Raw genomic sequence first — 19,377 nt, forward strand, 5'->3', positions numbered from 1 at the left:
TCAGACTGTTAAGGGTCATGCTCATTCATTCATATGGTTTCTCTTATGCAGGAATTTTTTTAACTGTATATGTGAAGGAACATTCAGTAACATGATTTTCCCCACCTTCAATCTAAGTGATATAGTCCAGACACAAGTTTAGTGCCAGGTTCTCACTGTAGTGATAACATTTCTTTGAATTCTTGGTTATGGATGTACGTTATAACCCTGTTATGTGAATTGGATGCCCCACAAAACATCATGATGACAAAAAAATATTGGTATCACAATCATTTATTTAGATTTTCCCAACCGCCCTCCCTCGGAGAACCAGACTCAGGACAGTGTTCAACATAATCATAAAAGCACCAATAAAACGAGTTAACCCCCAGTAAACCAGGTTAAGAGCACTGCACAACACAGTCATAAAACATCAATTAAAATCAGGTTTAAACCAATAGCAAACAAAAATACAGCTACAGATGGCACAAAGAACCAATAATGCAGCGGGGAGGGGAGTACCAGAATGGAATCATTGCTGTCCTCAACCAAATGCCTGGCAGAACATCTCTGCCTTGCAGGTCTTGCAGAACTGTAACAGGTCCCACAGGGCACAGATTTTATTTGGCAGAGTTCCACCAGGTTGGAGCCAGGGCATCTGGTCGAGGACAGCTGGATGTCTCTCGGGCTGGGGGCCACCAATAGATTTTGAACCACAGAGCACAACACTCTTCTGGGGGCATACCAGGAGAGGCAGTCCCGAAGGTACGTAGGTCCCTGACCATTAAGGGCCGTGACTTTATCTCATTTTCGGAAGGAGTACTTGATTTAGCTTGAAGTATAAATTAATACAGCGAAATCAGAAATATTTTTAACTGTCCTGAAATCAACTGTAAAGGATTAGGAAATTCAGCTCCATATGAACCACGGGTTCCGTTCCGCCAATTGTCTCCTACACAGCCAGAGAATGGGAGGCGTTCTCAAGAGGACAACTCTATTCAGACTGCATGCCCTTTCCCTCTTCCCGATACCTCACAAAGGGGGCACATCACAACTCCTCCCCCCCCGGGTTCCTCACATCCCAATGACAGCCTTCTTTTTGTTTGTTTGCTTCTGTGCTAACATGTTCACGCTTTAAAAAAAATCTGTCAAGTACATTTTTATCCTACTTTCCACCTAAGGAGCCCAGAGCAATGAAGGTAGTTCTCCCTTCCCTTTGTTATTCTCACAAGAAGTTGTAGTTTAAGCTGCAGAACAACTGGTCCAAGGTCACCCAGCAAACTTCATGGTAAAGTAGGAATTTCAACCCACGTCTTTCCAGTTCTGGCCTGAGACTAACCACTATACCACAGCAGAGAGGGGAAAGGTCAAAGCTACCTTCAGAATCCCAGTTCAACCTACTGAGAAATTCTGGGCAGTGGTAGCGGCTATCAGTACAGTCTGTGAAGGCCACAGTAGGAATCAGGCTTCAGCCATGAACTCAATGGCCTTCAACCTCATCTCTTTCCCCTCTGAATTACAAGGAGGCTACCTTGACATGGTTGCTGTGACAACCGCTGAGTAAATGGCACAGAGCAAACGTTGAAGACTTCAGATAATACACTCCAGCTAAAACCAAGGCCTTCGATATCCTATGTACTCAATGGGGTAATTTCAATATTTCCCATTGAGATGAGTGGGAAGTGTTGAGGTGAAAGTTATTTACAACTAGAGCTAAGCCATTATTTACAACCAGAGCTAGGCCAGGCAGTTGTAACCAATCTTTTTATCAAGGAATGGTAGGAGACAAACGAGGGCGAGTTCCCATCAAAGATCCAATAGTGGAGGTTCTATTTCACATAGAGCTTTGGGGGTTTCTGATAAAATCCAGGAAAGTTAACCTTTGCATATAGAATTTCTCTTTCATATGGGATTTCTGGTGGGAGAGGTAAGCAAAACTTCTGACAGTCCCAAGCATTTGAAAGGCTTCTCTCCCATGTGTGTTTTCTTGTGCATCCAAAGATGGTCTTTCCATGCGTAACATTTTCCACATTCCAAATGCTGATAAGGTCTCTCTCGCATACAGATGTCTCACCAGGACCAAGCTCCACAGTATAGATCTGCCACGCTCTGGGCAGTTTTAAGCCTTGTCTCACGTTGCTCCAGCATGGACTTCCTGGTGTCTCAAGAGCAGCGATTTCCAATGAAAGCATTTTCCACATTCCAGGCACTTATGAGGTCTCCCTTTCATGTGGACCATCTGATGCCTCACAAGGCCGGCTTTCCAACAGAAATATTTCTCACACCACAGACACTTAAAGGGCTTCTCTCGGCTGTGGGCTTTCTGATGCAGGAGAAAATTCGCTCTGTAAGCAAATCTTCTCCCGCATTCCAGGCACAAATGGCTTTTCCTGAAGTCACCTGTTGGAAATCAAGACGCAAATGTAGAGAGCGGTAACTGGTGAGCGCCTGAGAGAATGTCATTTTTAAAAACAAGATGGATGGAGTGGAAGGGACACAAACCTTCAAGAACCTGCATAAGGGCCAAAGAAAGAAAGCTATTTTTCCTGGCCGTGCCACTATTCCAGTGAATGGCAAGCTTCGAGTCCAGTAGTCAACTTAGAGACCAACAGTATCTTCTGGGTACGACTTTGACTCTTGAATGCTCATATCCCCAAAATCGTGTTGGTCTTTAAAGTGCTAGTGGTGCCAGATTATCCAGAGGGCAGAGGAGAAGGTTCTAACTCCTGCCACCTCGTCTGTACCTTTAATTGTCCATTTTTTTAATTACAAACGGCCTTGAAAGCTGTTATAGCTGAAAAGCCATCTACAAATACGCTAACTAAATAAATAATCTCCCCACCAGTAAGGTATGCATGTTGCTTTCAAGGCTTACATAAAGATCTGAATGGATTCAGGTGGGGAGCCCATGCTGGTCTGAAGCAACAGAATAAAGTCTGAGTCCAGTGGCACCTTTAAGACGAGCAAAGTTTAATTCTGGGTATCAGCTTTCGTGTGCATGAGAGCTTATACCAGAATTAAACTTTGTTGGTCTTCAAGGTGCCACTAGACTCAGACTTTGTTCTGTAAAGATTTGAAGATAGAAGATTGCCAACCTCCAGGTGGGGCCTGGGGATCTTCTGGAATTACAACTGATCTCCAAACTACAGAAATCAATTCCCCTGGAGGATATGGCTACTTTGGACGGTAGACTCTAAGGCATTTTATCCTGCTGAGACCCCTCCCCAAACCCCTCCAACCCCTGACTCTGACCCCAAATTTCCAGGAAGTTCCCACCCTGGATTTGGCAACCCTAGGATAGGGTTACAGAGCAACATGATAGATTTTTATGGCCTAATTATATTGTAAGTGAGCCCCACTGTGTTCACGGGTGTTACCCTCCATGTCTGCTGGTTTGCCAGAAAGGCTTGAATCAGATTGCAGCCTTCTTCTGAAAGGAGCCATTTCATGAGGGCTTTTAGTGGAGGACAGTAATGGTTAAGACTGGCACCCGCTTTCTGTTTTTTTCCTGTGACCCCCCACTTGCCCTGCTGCACAGATACCACTGTAGCCGGCAAAAGGGGTCTATATCACCATCTGGACTGCTAGTTTATTGGATTATTATGATCATTTTATACCGATTGTATTTTAAATACTTTAAAACTGTACATCGTCAAGAGCCTGCTTGCAGGGCGGGCAATTCATAAATTTAATAAAATAAAAATAAATAAATGAGAAGAAGTGGAACAGCCTTCTGTGCCAAGCCTGCCTAAGACGAGTGGGCCAAGTTTCAAGTTCAAAACCTTTATTGGCATAGATCATAATCATACAGTCACCACAGTGGGCCAAGTTCTCATAACATGAGGAAAACTGCTCTAGAAAAGGAAAGCAAAAGCCCTAAATGCCCAGGAACAGTACCACAGAAAAGCCATTCATGTCCCTACGTCTGGTGCAGCATCGTCTACACAGCATAGTAGAAGAGACTGGATTTAGACCCCCACCCTTCAGTACCCAAAGGAGCCTCAGAGTGGCTTACAATCTCCATTCCCTTCCCCTCCCCCACAACAGACACCCTGTGAGGTAGGTGGGGCTGAGAGAGCTCTTTCGAGAACTGCCCTTGAGAGAACAGCTCTGAAAGAACTTGTAACTGACCTAAGGTCACACCACCAGCTGCATGTGAAGGAGTGGGGAATCAAACCTGGTTCTCCCAGATTAGAGTCCGCGCTCCTGACCACTACACCAAACTGGCTCTATGCACATCCCTGTTGATCACCCCCCCTTAGAATGAGAACATCTCTTTCACTGTTGTGGTTAACTGGCCAAAGCTGCCTTCGTAACATCTTTCCCCACTGACAAATGAGAACATCTTCATGTGATGCTTCAGTTAAGTAGGAAAACTCACATATTGAGTAACCATTTATCCTTCTGAGGCAGATTGGGAAGGATCCTGTGATTTTTCTTGAGGTAATTAAGACTTACAGGTCAGGGTTGAAAAGACCCCCATCCACATTGGCCTACCCACCTGAGACTGGAACATCTCCAGGGTCTGACATCCACGGCTCCTCTCCCCGTTCCAGACGGATGATGAGTTCAGGCTTTGGCGTCCCCCCTTGGGGGGAGGGGGGGGGAGAAAAGAAATGTCAAGAGTAATTTGGCATTTTAAACTAATCTCCTCAAAGACACTTAGAGGGCAAGAAACCAACTTCTTACCCAGTGAGGCCACATTCTCATAATTCTCCAACATGACCTCCCTGTATAAAGCTTTCTGGTCAGGGTCCAGCAAAGTCCCCTGTGCCTCAGAGAAATACACGGCCACATCCTCAAAGGTCACCGGCATCTGCAACAACAACAAAAAACCTGTGCACTGAGGTGGTGTCCATACCAAAATATTTGTTTCAATTCAGCACATTTCTATCCACCTCCACCTTGGAAAGAAATGCTGCTCACTCCTACTAATTTTAAATTCCATTTTTAAAAAAAAATAATTGCTAAATTTGCATCCATCTGCCCCCCATGTATCTCATTACATCCAGCACAATTTGCTTGTTACAATTAAAATCTTGTCCCCAGGGGTCTTGTTGTAGAAAAAGAGCTGCCGGAGCTCATTAGCATAACTCATTAGCATAACTTATTTGCATATGCCACGCCCCCTGACATCACCGGAAGTGACAGAAGGCCACACCCCCTGACATCACCGGAAGTGTGTCAGAAGGCCCGGCTACTTACCCTCCTGCTTCATCCTCATTCCCAAACGGAATGAGGATCGAAGCAGAGGGCGGGGTAAAGAAGGGGCGGGGCTTCACCACGTGACCGCCCCACCCCCTAGAGGTTCTCTTCCGGAGCTCCATACCTGAGAGCTCCCCCCCGACTAGAGCCCTGAAGATAAATGAAATGAAGGGATCACTGCAAAAGCATCTTTATATGTTTGTGCATACCAACGGCAACCTAGTGAGGTAGATTAGGCTGAGATTATAGGTTGACAATAATCAATACATTGGGGGGGCTGCCACAAATTATGAGGGGGGAGGATGGAGAAAATCTTGTCCCCACCTTATATGCTCTATAACATCTACATGAAATTCCTGGCTCGGACTGTTTGGGGATTTGGAGTGAGGTATCACCAAGACATGGATGACAGTCTACCACAGTATCATGGTACTGGTGTTTTGAGAGCCCTCCCCCCCCCCCTACATTCCAATGTGCCAACTGTGGTCCTCTGGTTGCCACCTTCGAGTTATTCCCTAACTTAAAGTGGCCCACGTGGCAACTGCTAGAACCCGTTTCTTTTCTATAGTAGTTCCCACTTCGTGGAATGGGCTCCATGAGGCAGTAAGGAGGGTGGCATCTTTAAAAGTTTAAGTTCTGTAAGGCCATTTTATTTGTGAGGAACAACCTAGTGAGGTAGATTAGGCTGGGATTATAGGTTGACAATAATCAATAAATTGGGGGGCTGCCACAAATTATGAGGGGGAAGGATGGAGAAAATCCTGTCCCCGCCTTATATGCTCTATAACATCTACATGAAATTCCTGGCTCGGACTGTTTGGGGATTTGGAGTGAGGTATCACCAAGACATGGATGACAGTCTACCACAGTATCACGGTACTGGTGTTTTGAGAGCACTTCCCCCGCCCCATACATTCCAATGTGCCAACTGTGGACCTCTGGTTGCCACCTTCTAGTTATTCCCTAACTTAAAGTGGCCCACGTGGCAACTGCTAGAACCCATTTCTTTTCTATAGGGCTCTATGAGGCAGTAAGGAGGATGGCATCTTTAAAAGTTCTTAAGAAGTTCTGTAAGGCCATTTTATTTGTGAGGGCTTTTTGATCAGGTTTCAGCTGCAGGCATTTTCTTGGCAGCCAGCATGGTGTAGTGGTTAAGTGCGGTGGTCTCTAATATGGAGAACCAGGTTTGATTCCCCACCTCCTCCTCCACATGAAGCCTGCTAGGTGACTGCTCGGCCCCACCTACCTCACTAGGTGCCTGTTGTGGGGAGAGGAAGGGAAGGTAGCTATAAGCCGCTTTGAGACGCCTTAGGGTAGAGAAAAGCAGGGTATAAAAACCAACCTTCTTCAGAAGGGGGGTATATGGAGTTTTACTGTATCTTGTAGGTATTTAATTGTTGGAAATGTGAGGGGAAAGATGAGGTAGAAATATTGTAATTTTTTTTCAGATGTGTCTTTCAATGGTAAGGGGTGCTATGAGTTCCCTTCTTGCCTGAATCTTTTCATACGGTACTGGTGTTTTGAGAGCACTTCCCCCGCCCCATACATTCCAATGTGCCAACTGTGGACCTCTGGTTGCCACCTTCTAGTTATTCCCTAACTTAAAGTGGCCCACGTGGCAACTGCTAGAACCCATTTCTTTTCTATAGGGCTCTATGAGGCAGTAAGGAGGATGGCATCTTTAAAAGTTCTTAAGAAGTTCTGTAAGGCCATTTTATTTGTGAGGGCTTTTTGATCAGGTTTCAGCTGCAGGCATTTTCTTGGCAGCCAGCATGGTGTAGTGGTTAAGTGCGGTGGTCTCTAATATGGAGAACCAGGTTTGATTCCCCACCTCCTCCTCCACATGAAGCCTGCTAGGTGACTGCTCGGCCCCACCTACCTCACTAGGTGCCTGTTGTGGGGAGAGGAAGGGAAGGTAGCTATAAGCCGCTTTGAGACGCCTTAGGGTAGAGAAAAGCAGGGTATAAAAACCAACCTTCTTCAGAAGGGGGGTATATGGAGTTTTACTGTATCTTGTAGGTATTTAATTGTTGGAAATGTGAGGGGAAAGATGAGGTAGAAATATTGTAATTTTTTTTCAGATGTGTCTTTCAATGGTAAGGGGTGCTATGAGTTCCCTTCTTGCCTGAATCTTTTCATGTCCCCTGCTCTCCATATCCCACTGAAAACCCATCAGCGGCTTCCTCAGAATCCCCTACCTGAGCTGGTTTTCTTGCACATCGTTGACGCCCACCGGGAGGGGACAGTCCAGGTTGAAACTGGGGTGCTGGTCTGCACTCTGTAGGAACAAGAAGACCAAGCAAAAGGGGGAAGGGAATAGGGTGAGAAAGGCCCCCCTTTTAACATTACATCCAATATCAAGAATTTCAAGACTGTTGGGGAACTTCTGTGTGAGATATGTGACATTACTGTATACATATGTTCGAAACACCAAGGGAATAAAAACACTGCATCAAGCCATCACAGATTTGCTAAGGCACATTCCTGAGGCAGCATACACCCCAAATGCATGTGGTACACTTCACAAACAAATCAAAACTTTCACATGAAAACAAAGTTCCGTGTGGTAAGTGTAATGCGTAGACTAGACCTTAGTCAAGAGCGATGGGCAACAATCCACAGACAACCTTGAAAAGAAACCTGAAACAAGTTCTGAATAAATCCTCTGTGCATCCCCCAAGTAAGACGAATCTAACCCTTACCGGACGGGACAGCCGGGAAGGCCTGGCTCTTCCGAGATACCTTGGGGGCTTGGACACATGGCTTTTCATGTTCCTGCTTAATTTCCACTTCTTGTTCTACTTCAGAAAAGCCGGTCAGAAGGAAGACATAAGAGGAAGAGCGCACAACTGATGAGCCAAATCCACAGCACGCCAAATCCACAGTAGTTGCACATGATAACAAAAAAGAGAAAGACGGTGAGCATGGAATCAGTCATACAACAAGGGAACAGATTATATTATTAAATATCAATATTAAATCCAGAGGGAGCAACTCGGATCTTTGCTAGTGTTTCCTAGTATTCCCTTATAGGAATTCAATGAACAGTACTCAGAACTTCCCTGTAGGATAAATGGAAGCCTTACAGCAGGGACACCCAAAATAAATACACTTAATGTTATGTTGTTCAAAGTAATTATTCAATGTGCTGAATAATTATCTACCACAGGCACAGACATAACCATGGCGGGAGCACCTTAAGGAGGTACACCATCCTTAAAAAAAAAAATATGTCCAGGCAATCCACGGGGGGGTGTGGTGGGAAAGAATGCAAAATAAGAGGAATTCTGTAATACTTGACTCTGCTTCTCTAGTTAAGTGAAGAGGAGAAAAACTAGTCCTATCCTCTTGAAATTATATCCAGTTCCGGTTTGAGATTTTTGCCAGGCATCATTCATGCATTTTTTTTTAATACTACAAACCTACAGGGTCGGGGGATGGGAACAACCTAAAACTACCAGTAGCAAGGATCATTAATACATGAATTTAAGATAGTCGATATTTCCCTATTACCCAAATAGTAATACTATAAAAATATAAAAGTGTAAAGCGAGCAATCACAATCATACTTGACTAAAGTGTGTGCTTCTTAGCTTTAAGATTATTAGTTAATAATAAACATCAGACTGTCAAAGTTACTCTAATTTTGCTTATTTCCTTCCTCTACGCTTCTTATCAAAGTCCAATCTAATTTTTAAAGGCTTAGGTGCAGCAGCCCCTAATTCTGCTTCAGAGTCTGAGGATTCTGCCGAGCTACTCGGGGTGTTGTCAGACTTTTCCCCATTTTTATCTTCTTCTTTCTCTGCATCTTTGTTGTCCTCCACTTTCTCAGGTCCATCTCTCGCTTTCTGTTTTTGCTCCAAGAATATTTTCGCTTTAAGAACAGAGTAAATCTTTGCTTTTTTCCCATTGAAGTTGAAGATAAGGTCTTCCGGTGTTATCCATCTGTATGGAGTGGTATGGTTTTGCAAAAACAATGTTAAGTCTCTGTAATGTCTCCTCCTTTTCCTGATCTCAAATGGAACATTTTTTTTAAACTTTGACTTGTTCTCCTTTGATTTTCAAAGCAATTCCATTTGTCACTTTCAAAATTAAGTCTCTTGTTGACCTTTTTGAGAATTTCGCATATACTTCCCCGGGTAGCTTGTGTTTTTTTTAATATAAATTCTGGATATGTACGATAAACCAGATCAATATTGCTTTGTAACACTTTCACTATTAAACCTACCACGGGAGCCAGCTATTCACTTAAAATCTCCTTCAGGTTCTCTCCTTTCTGCTCCGGAATGTTTTGAAATCTCAGAATATACGCTGATTTTTCCATTTGAAGAAGTAGCAGTTGTTGACTCTGAGATCTTGTTCCACCACCTCCAGTCTTTGTCTTTGGACTTAACGTCAACTTTTTTCAGCTTCTTGCCTATCTTCTCTGTTTTTGCTGAAGTTTGTTTGAATTCCTTTTGCAACGTATCAAACTTGTCATTAAGGTTGGTCAACTGGTCCAGTAGAGGGCGCAAAGCTGCAGCTATCATTTTAGCAAAGTCTATGGTTGCTTCCGGTTTAGAAGCCAGAGACAATGTGCTGGCAGTTCCTGTTGTAAGTTTCGCTTTCGCCACCATTCTTTCTGCTCGCTGCATCATTGTTTACAGTGAGTGAAAATTTTAAGAAGTCTCTGAAGGTCTGGTAATAAGCGCTTTCTTGCTAATCCGCACCACACTCAGCCAAAATCCACTCCCTTCAAGCCGCCCACTCGGTCCCCACTTTAACTCAGTCTTTTCGGGCTCAGAGATTCCCCTCCCCCTTCCACTTGTTTGGGTCTTTGGGGCGGCTTTACTATCAATGTTTAGGTGGTTGTTCGCTAAAACGTGGTTTCACTCCCATTTTTACATGCATTTTACATGTAGAGAAGATTGGTTCTTTCGGATCACTTGCGCGCTCGGACTGGTGTGCGCCTCTAGATGCCATTGCTGGCTCCATGCCACGAGACCCTATCAGGGCAAAAAGGAGCCTCTATCCCTTAGCTTCCACCTCGGGAGAGGCACCTCACGCACCCCAGGTTGCAACCCCCCTACAAGGGGATGCGGGGGTCCAAGTTCAACTCGGACCCCTCCCCATTGATACATTTGCGGGCCACTCACATCAGAGCTGTGATGGAGCGCATCCGCCTGCAGGTCACCAGAAACCGGAAGTCACGCATTTTGAATGTATCTGAGCACTGATAAGGCTAAAAACGTGCTTTGTTTATGAAAGAAAATGAAGCGTCAGAGACACAAGTTATTTTCAGACCATATCGTTTAGAATGCATTGGGGCGTGGCTTCGATTGCGTGCCAACCAGAAGCCATTACCGCTGCTCCCAGACCTCTCACTCTTAAATCAACTCTAATTGACTATTTTTAAACAAACCTGACCTAAAATATGCCGCCTAAAGCTTCTAAAGACAAAAGGAATCAAAAGAATGCCAGGGGAGCGCCTTTGCTAAAGGAATTTTTTGTATCGGCTGAACTTGCCAGCATCTCTTCAGCTTCTTCAGGCAATGGCAATACAAATACTGCTGACTCTCTCCTCACACCAAAGTTTTTATTAGAAGCACTGGGGAGACGTCAATTCAACTTATATGTCCTTACATTATATTCATATTTATCTAAGAGGTGGCAAACTTCCTTTACAGAGCGTATAGGAGGAGAAGTTCTTTTTCGGCAGAAGGGGTACTGAATTAACTGTTTTGCATGCATGTGGAGGAGCGGGGAATCAAACCCGGTTCTCCCAGATTAGGGTCCACCGCTCTTAACCACTACACCAAACTGGCTCTCAAGTAGAGTACAGTAAGTTCAGAGGTGGCTTCAGATTCAAAAAGTTTGAGGACCGCAGTATTAGAAGAGAACACGAGGAAAACTGGCTTGTGCTGACCTGAGCTTCTGTCTTTTTGACTCAAACCCAAACCCTGGATAACTGGCATCCATGGCAACCCCCTCACTTCCATCCAGGATTTGAGGTTAGGCTTCAGGACTAGGTACCCTTTTCAGGAAAGAAAAGAGAAGGGATTTCAGTCAGAATCTGGCTGTACACCTTAAACCAAAGCAGAGCAACCCACACATAAAACTTACTCCCGAAACCCTCCAGAGGAGATTCAAAGCAAAATTTAAGAGGAGCCTTATTTTAGTGGTAGAGCACAAATTTTCTGTTCCAAAGTCCCAGGCTCAGTTCCTAATATCTCTGTTTGAAGGAACTCAAGAGAGTGGGCTGGAAAAGACCTTTGCCTATGGAGTATATTGTTATCCTGCCCTTTCTTCCCCATTTCATCCTTGCATCAGCCATGTGAGAGCGGTGAGCCTGAGGGAGTGTGATTGGTACAAGAACACTCAAGAGGTCTTCACAGCAAGGGAAGGATTTGAACACAGGTCTACCTGGTGGCTGGTCTTAGTCCACTATGCTTCTACGTCACACCAGCCTAAGCGCTTGGAGACCAACTGTCAGCCAAGAGTTTTATCGACTACTTTAAAAAACCAGATTTGGGATATTCCTAATCATTGTGGAAATTAGAATCAGAGTTGGAAGGGCCCCTACAGACCATCTAGTCCAACTCCCTGCTCATGGCCCCTTCCATTTCTATGATTCTAATTTCCACAATTATTAGAAATATTCCAAATATAGTTTTATGTACTCCTCCCCCCCAATAATGCACTCTAAAACCTATGTCTGAAGGTACACATTTGAGAAGTTCATAAGAAATTTAATTTTGTTTTAAACAAACCTAACCAAGTAAAGTAAATTAACCCCAGAAAATGTTAAGGAACTAAGAAGGCAGACACGAGGCTCCTAGCAAATTGAGAAGTACCTTACCTGACAAGGCTGTGTTAGGGGGAATCTCCATTCTGACATCACTGTTCACAAGAGCCTTCTTGAAAGACCACCGGCTTCTGCAAGAACAAACACCTCACCACTCAGTTCCCACAACATCAGAAGCTATCTCAAGGAACCAGAGACATGCAGAGAAGGGGGGGTGGGGACCCAGCAACTTCAGCTTTCCCTGAGTTAGGTACAGGCAGTTCCTCTTCCAACAGGTCTGGCAATAAAAACTGCAGAGCACTTTCTGGGAAGAGACAGCAACTGATCAAGATGATTCTGGAGAACCTGTACACAGCCGCCTTCATCTCTGCAAACATATTATGGGAAGTTATGGGAAACGTATATCATGTACAAGATTACTTATCGAGTAAATCAATACGAATCTCATCAATCTTGTTCTCACTTTGTTGAAGTTTGGTCCATTGTATTAGAGTATTTGACGTGACTTGAAGTGGTTCCGAATAACTGAAAATCTTTAATTTTAGTGTAATTGTGTAAAATCTATAAGATGTGATGCCTGGTATTGCTTTGTTTCTATAGATTTGGTGTTTGTTGACGGGTACTGATAATTTGTAAAGTTAGTCGTATGTCTTATATGCAGGGGTCATTTCGTAGAAAAAGAGGTGCAGGAGCTCATTAGCATAACTCATTAGCGGAACTTATTTGCATATGCCACACCCCGTGACATCACCGGAAGTGTATCAGAAGGCAACACCCACCGCTCAGGCTCCACTGGACTGTTCTAGATTGCTAGCTATTGGGGGGGGGGATGTGCACATCTGTCCTCACAGAGGAGGGAGAGCTTGTACCTGAATAAAACTTGGTCTTAAAGGTGCCACTGGACTGTTTTGGACCGGGGGGAGCTCTGCAACTTACCTGGCTGCTTCTTGCTCTGACTGAGGGCTGCTGGGAGCAGGGGGTGGGGCTTGTTGCATGTGCCCGCCCCCTGGACTCTTTACTGCCGGAGCTCCGCTCCTGTACGCTCCTGCAGGAAATGACCCCTGCTTATATGTATTGTTTATAAAATACTAAATTAAAAAGAAAAAAAAATCTCTGCAAGCGTAAACCCCAGAACTTACTTCTTCATGAGGCCTTCAAGTAAACGGGTTTAGGATCAGCATTAAAGTCCACCCCGTTGTATATGAAAAGCTGAACAGTGCAGACCAAACAAAATCCTTTATTTTGTGAGTTCCTCAGGGCAGGGACCAACTGTTTCGGGGTTTTGCACTTACCCTGTTTATACATTTGGCACACTAAAAAAACAATAATCATAGCATCTGAAGGTACAACGTGAAATTCTGTTGTTCACGCAGCAAGAAATAAGGTATTAGGTGTGGCCGGCATGGGAAACGACTTGAAAACGACAAAAAGGTGTTCTACTCTCCATTGGCAGAAAAACATCATAAAAGTAATATGGTGGAGAAACAAATCATTTCCCTACCAGTGGCACATGACGCCCTACCGTCCAGCATCAATTCTAGACATGAGGATGGGTAGAAGAATTCCATTCTGTGTCTGCTAGACCAATGGGAGGGGTGTGCCATGTGGCCATGTGGCAAGGGGGGCTTGAGGCAGAGTCACTGAACCCCGTAATGTATGCAACTAGGCTTAAAATGCTCCCCCTGTTGTCTCTACGCAGTCTTTTAAGAAATTCACTGCCAATTTGATGAAAGAGCAATATTGCATTCACTGTTTTTTGCATCTCCTAAACCAGGGGTGGCCAAACTGTGACTCGCTCTTCCACACATATTGTGCGGCTCTCGGCAGGGCAGAGACCAATTGGTGTTCCCTACGTAGGCTTGAGGTGGGGGGAGCAGAGAAAGAAAGCAACTTGAACTTTAAATGCATTCTCAAAGCAATAACCCCCCCCCCCTGCGTGCGCTGGCCAGCTTGGAGAAGGCATTTGTCTCTTTAAATTCCTTCACCAAGCCATGCTAGCTGTAGTTGCTTTCTTTCCACTTCTCCTTCCCTCCCTCTGCCATCTTTTCTTTCTTTCTTCCCTCCCCTACCTATTTGCTTTCTTTCCACCTTTCTTTCTATTTCTCTCTCACTCTCTCCCTTCCTTCCACTCTTTCTTCCCCCTCCCTCCTCCATCTATTTTCTTTGTTTTCTCTCTTTCTTTCCACCTCTTTCATTCTTTCTTTCCACCTCTCCTCCTCTTTCTCTCTTAAAAAAATAAATATCATTAGCAAACGAATAAATATCATTGGACAAATAAATATCATTATCGATATCTGTTTTTACCCCTTTTGTTGTTATTTTTGACAGTCTCATTTAATGCTAATAAAAAGCAAATTTGCATATTTTCCAATAAAAACATGCAATATTTGTTCATGTCTTGCGGCTCTCAAACATCTGACATTTATTCTATGTGGCTCTTAGGTTCAGCAAATTTGGCCATCCCTGTCCTAAACCCTTCTCTGCTTCATACGACCACAGTACAAAAGGCCAAGATTACTTTTCCATCAGGGTTTTCTCATTCTGCGCTCCCCAAGTGGTAGGACAAGCGGCACCGGTTCTTGTTCTAAAAGGCAGCGTCACTCTTCGTTCTCTTTGTCTTTTCTCTCCACCCCCTCCTCCCGGCCATATATTTATTTTAGAGAAACGACTTCGCCCCTTCATTCAACCCTACATGCCCAGAAGCACGAAAACTTCCCATTCCATTCCCTCCCCCATACAAAATGTAACCAGCTACACATCTGAATAAACTCAGTTCTTTTAAAATGCAGTTCTCTCTCTGGCCATACTTTTTAAAGAAAAGATTTCCAACTGGTAGGCAAGGGATGGGGTGTTCTGGAGAGTGGACAGGGCAGTTCCCTGTGATTCTGACAGCAGGGCGATCCAGCGCAGAGCGACTCCAGCCTGAGCCCGCGGAAATCAATCAGACGGGAGTAAAGGCGGAGGGGACTGCACGCAAAGTCCTCCGGATCTTTGGAAGGCCTGCAGAAATGCCGCACGAACAGAACAAATGGCTCGCATGATCTTACTGTCCACATAAGTAACTCACAAAGCCTGCGGATGCCCTCCTTAGTTCCCAAAGCCGCTACCGGTTCTCTTCCTGGGGGGGAGCGGGGAGGTCCTTTTCTCCGCCCCTCCCTCCTCTTGCAGAAATTCTCGAGGGGTGGCGTGGCGACCACCGCCCTCTCCTTCAGCAGCCCGTCAGTGAAATACGCAAGGCGAAGGCTCCACTACCACGGCTCAAACGGAGCATCCTCAGGTCAATTCCGCTCCCCGCACAACCACCCGCCAGCGAATTTAAGACGCGCCCCTACGTAGTTTTCTCCGTATGGGCATGGATCTACGAAACCCCTAATTGCATTTACCATAGACGTTGCCGCAAATGTTTGTTTGCGATCAACCACGAGAAGCCCAACTGCTGGTAGTTGATATGGATTTTGATTGTTTTTTTTCCCCTCTTCCTTCCTTCCTGGCACAGATGGGGTTCTGGGAGTTGTAGTCCTCTTTTCTAGCAAGACGCTCTGTTCCCATCTGTTGGTGAGCGGGACCTGGCGGGACCGTAAAGTGGATAGGGAGGGTTGGCTGAAGTTGTTTCCAGCCATATTGGTCCAAAAGCAAAATCCAGAACAAAAACAATATCATGTAATACCTCTTGTTAAGATCAAGTAAAAAGGCAAAAAAAAACCCCCACGGTGTGCAAGAGTTTCCTAGGGTTGCCAGGTCTGGGTTGGAAAATACCAGACTTTGGGGGTGGATCCAGGAGAGGGCGGGGTTTGGGGAGGGGAGGGGCCTCAGCACGGTACAATGCCATAGAGTCCACCCTTCAAAGCAGTCATTTTCTCCAGGGGAGCTGATCTCTGTTAGCTGTGGATCAGTGGTAAAAGGGAGACTTGCCTACTTAATCCATCATACATTTATGTCTACATCCCCAGTAGAAACAGCACAAACCAAAAGGGATCACAGGTATCCAACAGGAAAAACAACACACAAGCAAACCCTGTGATATGAATAACATTTGTAATATTTATATTGCTTTTTAAACTTTATAAGATTACAAAAATTTGTCCAACATTCTCAATTGTACAATATTGTTAAAAAGTCCAATAAACCATGGTCAATGAAAATCCACATGAAGCTGAATGGAAAATAGCTATTTTATAATTATTTAATTTTTAGAAAACTTACTTCTGGTTCCATATAAGTGTTTATATTGGGAGCAAGCCAATCCTCTGTAGGTGAAAAGAAGCCTGGAACTTGCTGGCTATGCTCTCTATAAGCACTGTCCATGGACTGAACCGTCGCCAATAAAGTTCTTCTCCTTCTGTTGATCTGGTGGTCTGTGCTTGGGCTTAGGCCCCTTTCTCCGTGCTACATTTCTGGTTCCCTGACCGGGAAAGGGGGGAGCACCCAACCAAGGCCGGGTTGTTGGGGCCCTCCTGAGCCACGATTTTGAAGAGAACCGCACTGACTGAGGACTGTTTGGCGGCAAAGGCGCCATTTTCGATTTCGAAAAGCCGATCATTCACTCCTCTCCAGGGCTGGTTCTCACCAAAGTCGCTTGCTCAGTGAACTCAGCCAGGAGGAGAACATCAGGGGAAGACTCCGGAGTCCAGTCTGGTCAGAGTCAGGTCAGTATTAATCGGTATCGGTCCCCTTCAGTTGAAGGGAAGAGGAAGCCTGATCACCTTCCTATCGGGTCAGTTTCTGTCAGGCAGGCTAGGAAAGCCTTGGCTTTCCTATGATCAGGGTGGGATCTGTGTTGAAGTGAATGCATGGTGTGTGAGTGTGAAAAGGCGGACTCCCGTAATAGGAGAAAGTCAAATTGAATTGTGGTCACCTCAAGCTCGCATTTCTCAGTCGAGAGATCGCATCTGAGTCGGGTACAGGTGGAAGCATTTGTGGTTAAGGTCTCCCTTTTATGTGTCTAGGAGCAGTGGACCCCTTACCACTCTCCCTGTTTACCCCACCCTCTGTATACCCAGCTGTCTGTCTTTTGTCTGTTCAAAATGGGAGGGAGTCAGGCAAAGCCCAAAACCCCTCTTCAGTTTATGCTCAAGCACTTTGAAGAAATTTTTGGCACAGCCACTCATGGCGTAGTTTTAAATCCAGTCTGTCTGCAGACATTTTGTGAGGTAAACTGGCCTGCGTTTACAGTGGGATGGCCACCAGAGGGCTCCATGGATCTCTCTCTGCTACACAGAGTCTATCTGGCAGCTACGGATCCCCAAGAGGACCATTCCGATCAGCAGCTCCATTATGTCTACTGCTGGTATGAATATGTGAGGAAAAATCCTTCCAAGGCCAAGCGATTTAAAACCCGACAGGGCTCTGCCCCAGCAGCCAACCAGCCTATAGTTTGCCCAACACCAGGAACTATGCCAGCAATTTGTCCAACCCTGAATACCCCAGAAAGCAGGCCCCAAGGCCCCCAAGTGACTTGCCCGCCACCGGAGGATGATTGGCCCCCACCATACTCTGCTGGGCCATTGCCACCGCCTCCTCTTCCAACTCCGCCCCCAGAAGCAAGAGTGACTAGATCACAGACTGCGCAGGCCCGTGCCGCCCAAGAACTTGCAGCCCAGGAGCAGCTTCAGGAACTGCAAATCAGTGAAGCGCTTAGCCCTTCAGTGCCAGTCTCCACCATTTATCCATCCTTAGTGGACTGTTTGGCTACTGCCTCTGCTCCTGAACCTGAGACCCCTGTCACTCCCATACCTAAGACAGTCCTTAAGAAAAATCCGACAACAGGGACCTGGAGCCCCGCCACTCATTGGAGTCCTACATCAGGACTCAGTGAAATGAACCCTTTTAAAGTGCCTGTAGGCAAATCTCAGGAAACTGGCAATTTAGCAACAGTCTGCCCTCTCCGTCAAGTTCCAGCAGGAGCGGATGGGATTATGAGATGGGTCTATTCTCCTTTCAGTACTGTCGATCTCTGTAATTGGAGAACACAGACGACCCCATATAGTGAAGACCCCCGACCCATGACAGATCTGTTTACAACAATTATGGCTACACATGCCCCTACCTGGCGAGATTGTAGCCAGTTACTTACTGCTTTATTAACTTCAGAAGAGAAGCGGAAAGTCATGGCAGCTGCTAAGAAAACTGTTGAAAACAGAGTCCCTGCTGACCAACAGCCTAATGCAGCTGACTGGGTTCGTGCCCGCTTCCCAGATATAGACCCAAATTGGGACCCCAATGTAGATGCAGATAGAGGAAGATCAGAGGAATACCGAACTGCCATCCTCTTAGGTCTCCAGGAAGCAGGAAAGAAGCCCATGAATATGGCTAAATTGAGGGAGGTCATTCAAGAGCCAACTGAGCCACCCTATACCTTCCTTGAAAGACTGTACAAGGCTTACCGCCTCTACACTCCTTTTGACCCAGAGGAAGAAGCAAACCGTACAATGGTGAATGCATCTTTTGTTAGCCAGGCTGCACCTGACATTAGACGCAAATTACAGAAGTTAGAAGGGTTCCAAGGGATGAACGTGTCCCAATTAATTGAGGTGGCCCAGAAGGTTTTTGTGAATAGATGCAAACAAAGGAGCCGAGGATAGAGTTGTCAGCTGTTTCAACAGTTCCTTGTAGCTGTGCCTTTAACACAGGGGACCCCAACGTGGTGTTCATGGGCGCCATGGCACCCACTGACAGCTTTTCCTAGTGCCCCCCAGGTGTTTTAGAAAGTGGGTAGGGCCATGTGGGGCTGTGACTGGCTGTGCGGGTTCTAAAAAATGTGTCACCACAGCACAAGGATCTTCACTGTGTGACCCTGCCATAGCTTCCAAGATCTAAAGAGATCAGGCTAGCTTGAGCTATCTAAGTCTGTATTATAGCAAACATCATTTAAAGGCACAGGAGCAGGCCCCGCCCTTTCCATAGGGCAACTGGCAACCCGAAAGAGCCTCTGAGTTTGTACAGATGGTTTTTGTGAAGGTTTTTCGCATCTGTCTTTTTTTAAATGACCTTAAGAAAGACTGCCTCTGCTTAGGTGCAGAATTTGGCCCCCTCCCTTTAAAGAACTCAGGCTTTTAGGGTTGCCACTCCAGGTGGGATCTGCAGCTCTCCCAGAATTACGCCGATTTCCAGAATACTGGTAGTAGTTGTTCCCCGGAAGAAAACAGCATGAAATTCTGGAACCTCTTCGACAAAATTATGTTAAAAACTATTTACAGGTTCATGAGTTTTCAGCGTACAGATTGAAAACTTCATTTCCCTCTTGAAAGTTCCAGCATCTCTTTTTCCAAAAACAAAATAAAAGCCCTGATTATATCCCAGGGGGAGTGAGGGCTCTCCCCTCCCTTTCCCAAGCCCTGTCCTCCCCAGGTGGCACCCCCAAATCTCCAGGAATTCCACAAGCCAGAGTTGGCAACCTTGCTGGTTATAGA

General features: G+C 45.4%; 1 protein-coding gene across 2 annotated transcripts; it reads right to left on the reverse strand.

The window, feature by feature from the left end:
• Positions 1-1,291: 1,291 nt before the first annotated feature.
• LOC107113686 (zinc finger protein 337-like) lies at positions 1,292-15,414 on the reverse strand. 2 transcript variants are annotated; one of them, XM_015415047.1, is made up of 8 exons: positions 15,352-15,414; positions 12,023-12,099; positions 11,090-11,197; positions 7,887-7,982; positions 7,383-7,462; positions 4,669-4,795; positions 4,481-4,567; positions 1,292-2,379 (listed from the first exon to the last, which is right to left on the reverse strand). In XM_015415047.1, the coding sequence occupies exons 2-8, from the start codon at positions 12,051-12,053 to the stop codon at positions 2,111-2,113; spliced, it is 798 nt and encodes a 265-aa protein (XP_015270533.1). In that variant the 5' UTR covers positions 12,054-12,099; positions 15,352-15,414; the 3' UTR covers positions 1,292-2,110. The 2 variants fall into 2 exon arrangements, with proteins under 2 accessions (XP_015270533.1, XP_015270528.1); XM_015415042.1 differs by having other exon boundaries at positions 7,887-8,033.
• Positions 15,415-19,377: the final 3,963 nt, after the last annotated feature.

Source organism: Gekko japonicus, unplaced genomic scaffold (genome assembly GCF_001447785.1).
Source record: "Gekko japonicus isolate JY-2015 unplaced genomic scaffold, Gekko_japonicus_V1.1 scaffold1722, whole genome shotgun sequence".
NCBI lineage: Eukaryota > Metazoa > Chordata > Lepidosauria > Squamata > Gekkonidae > Gekko > Gekko japonicus.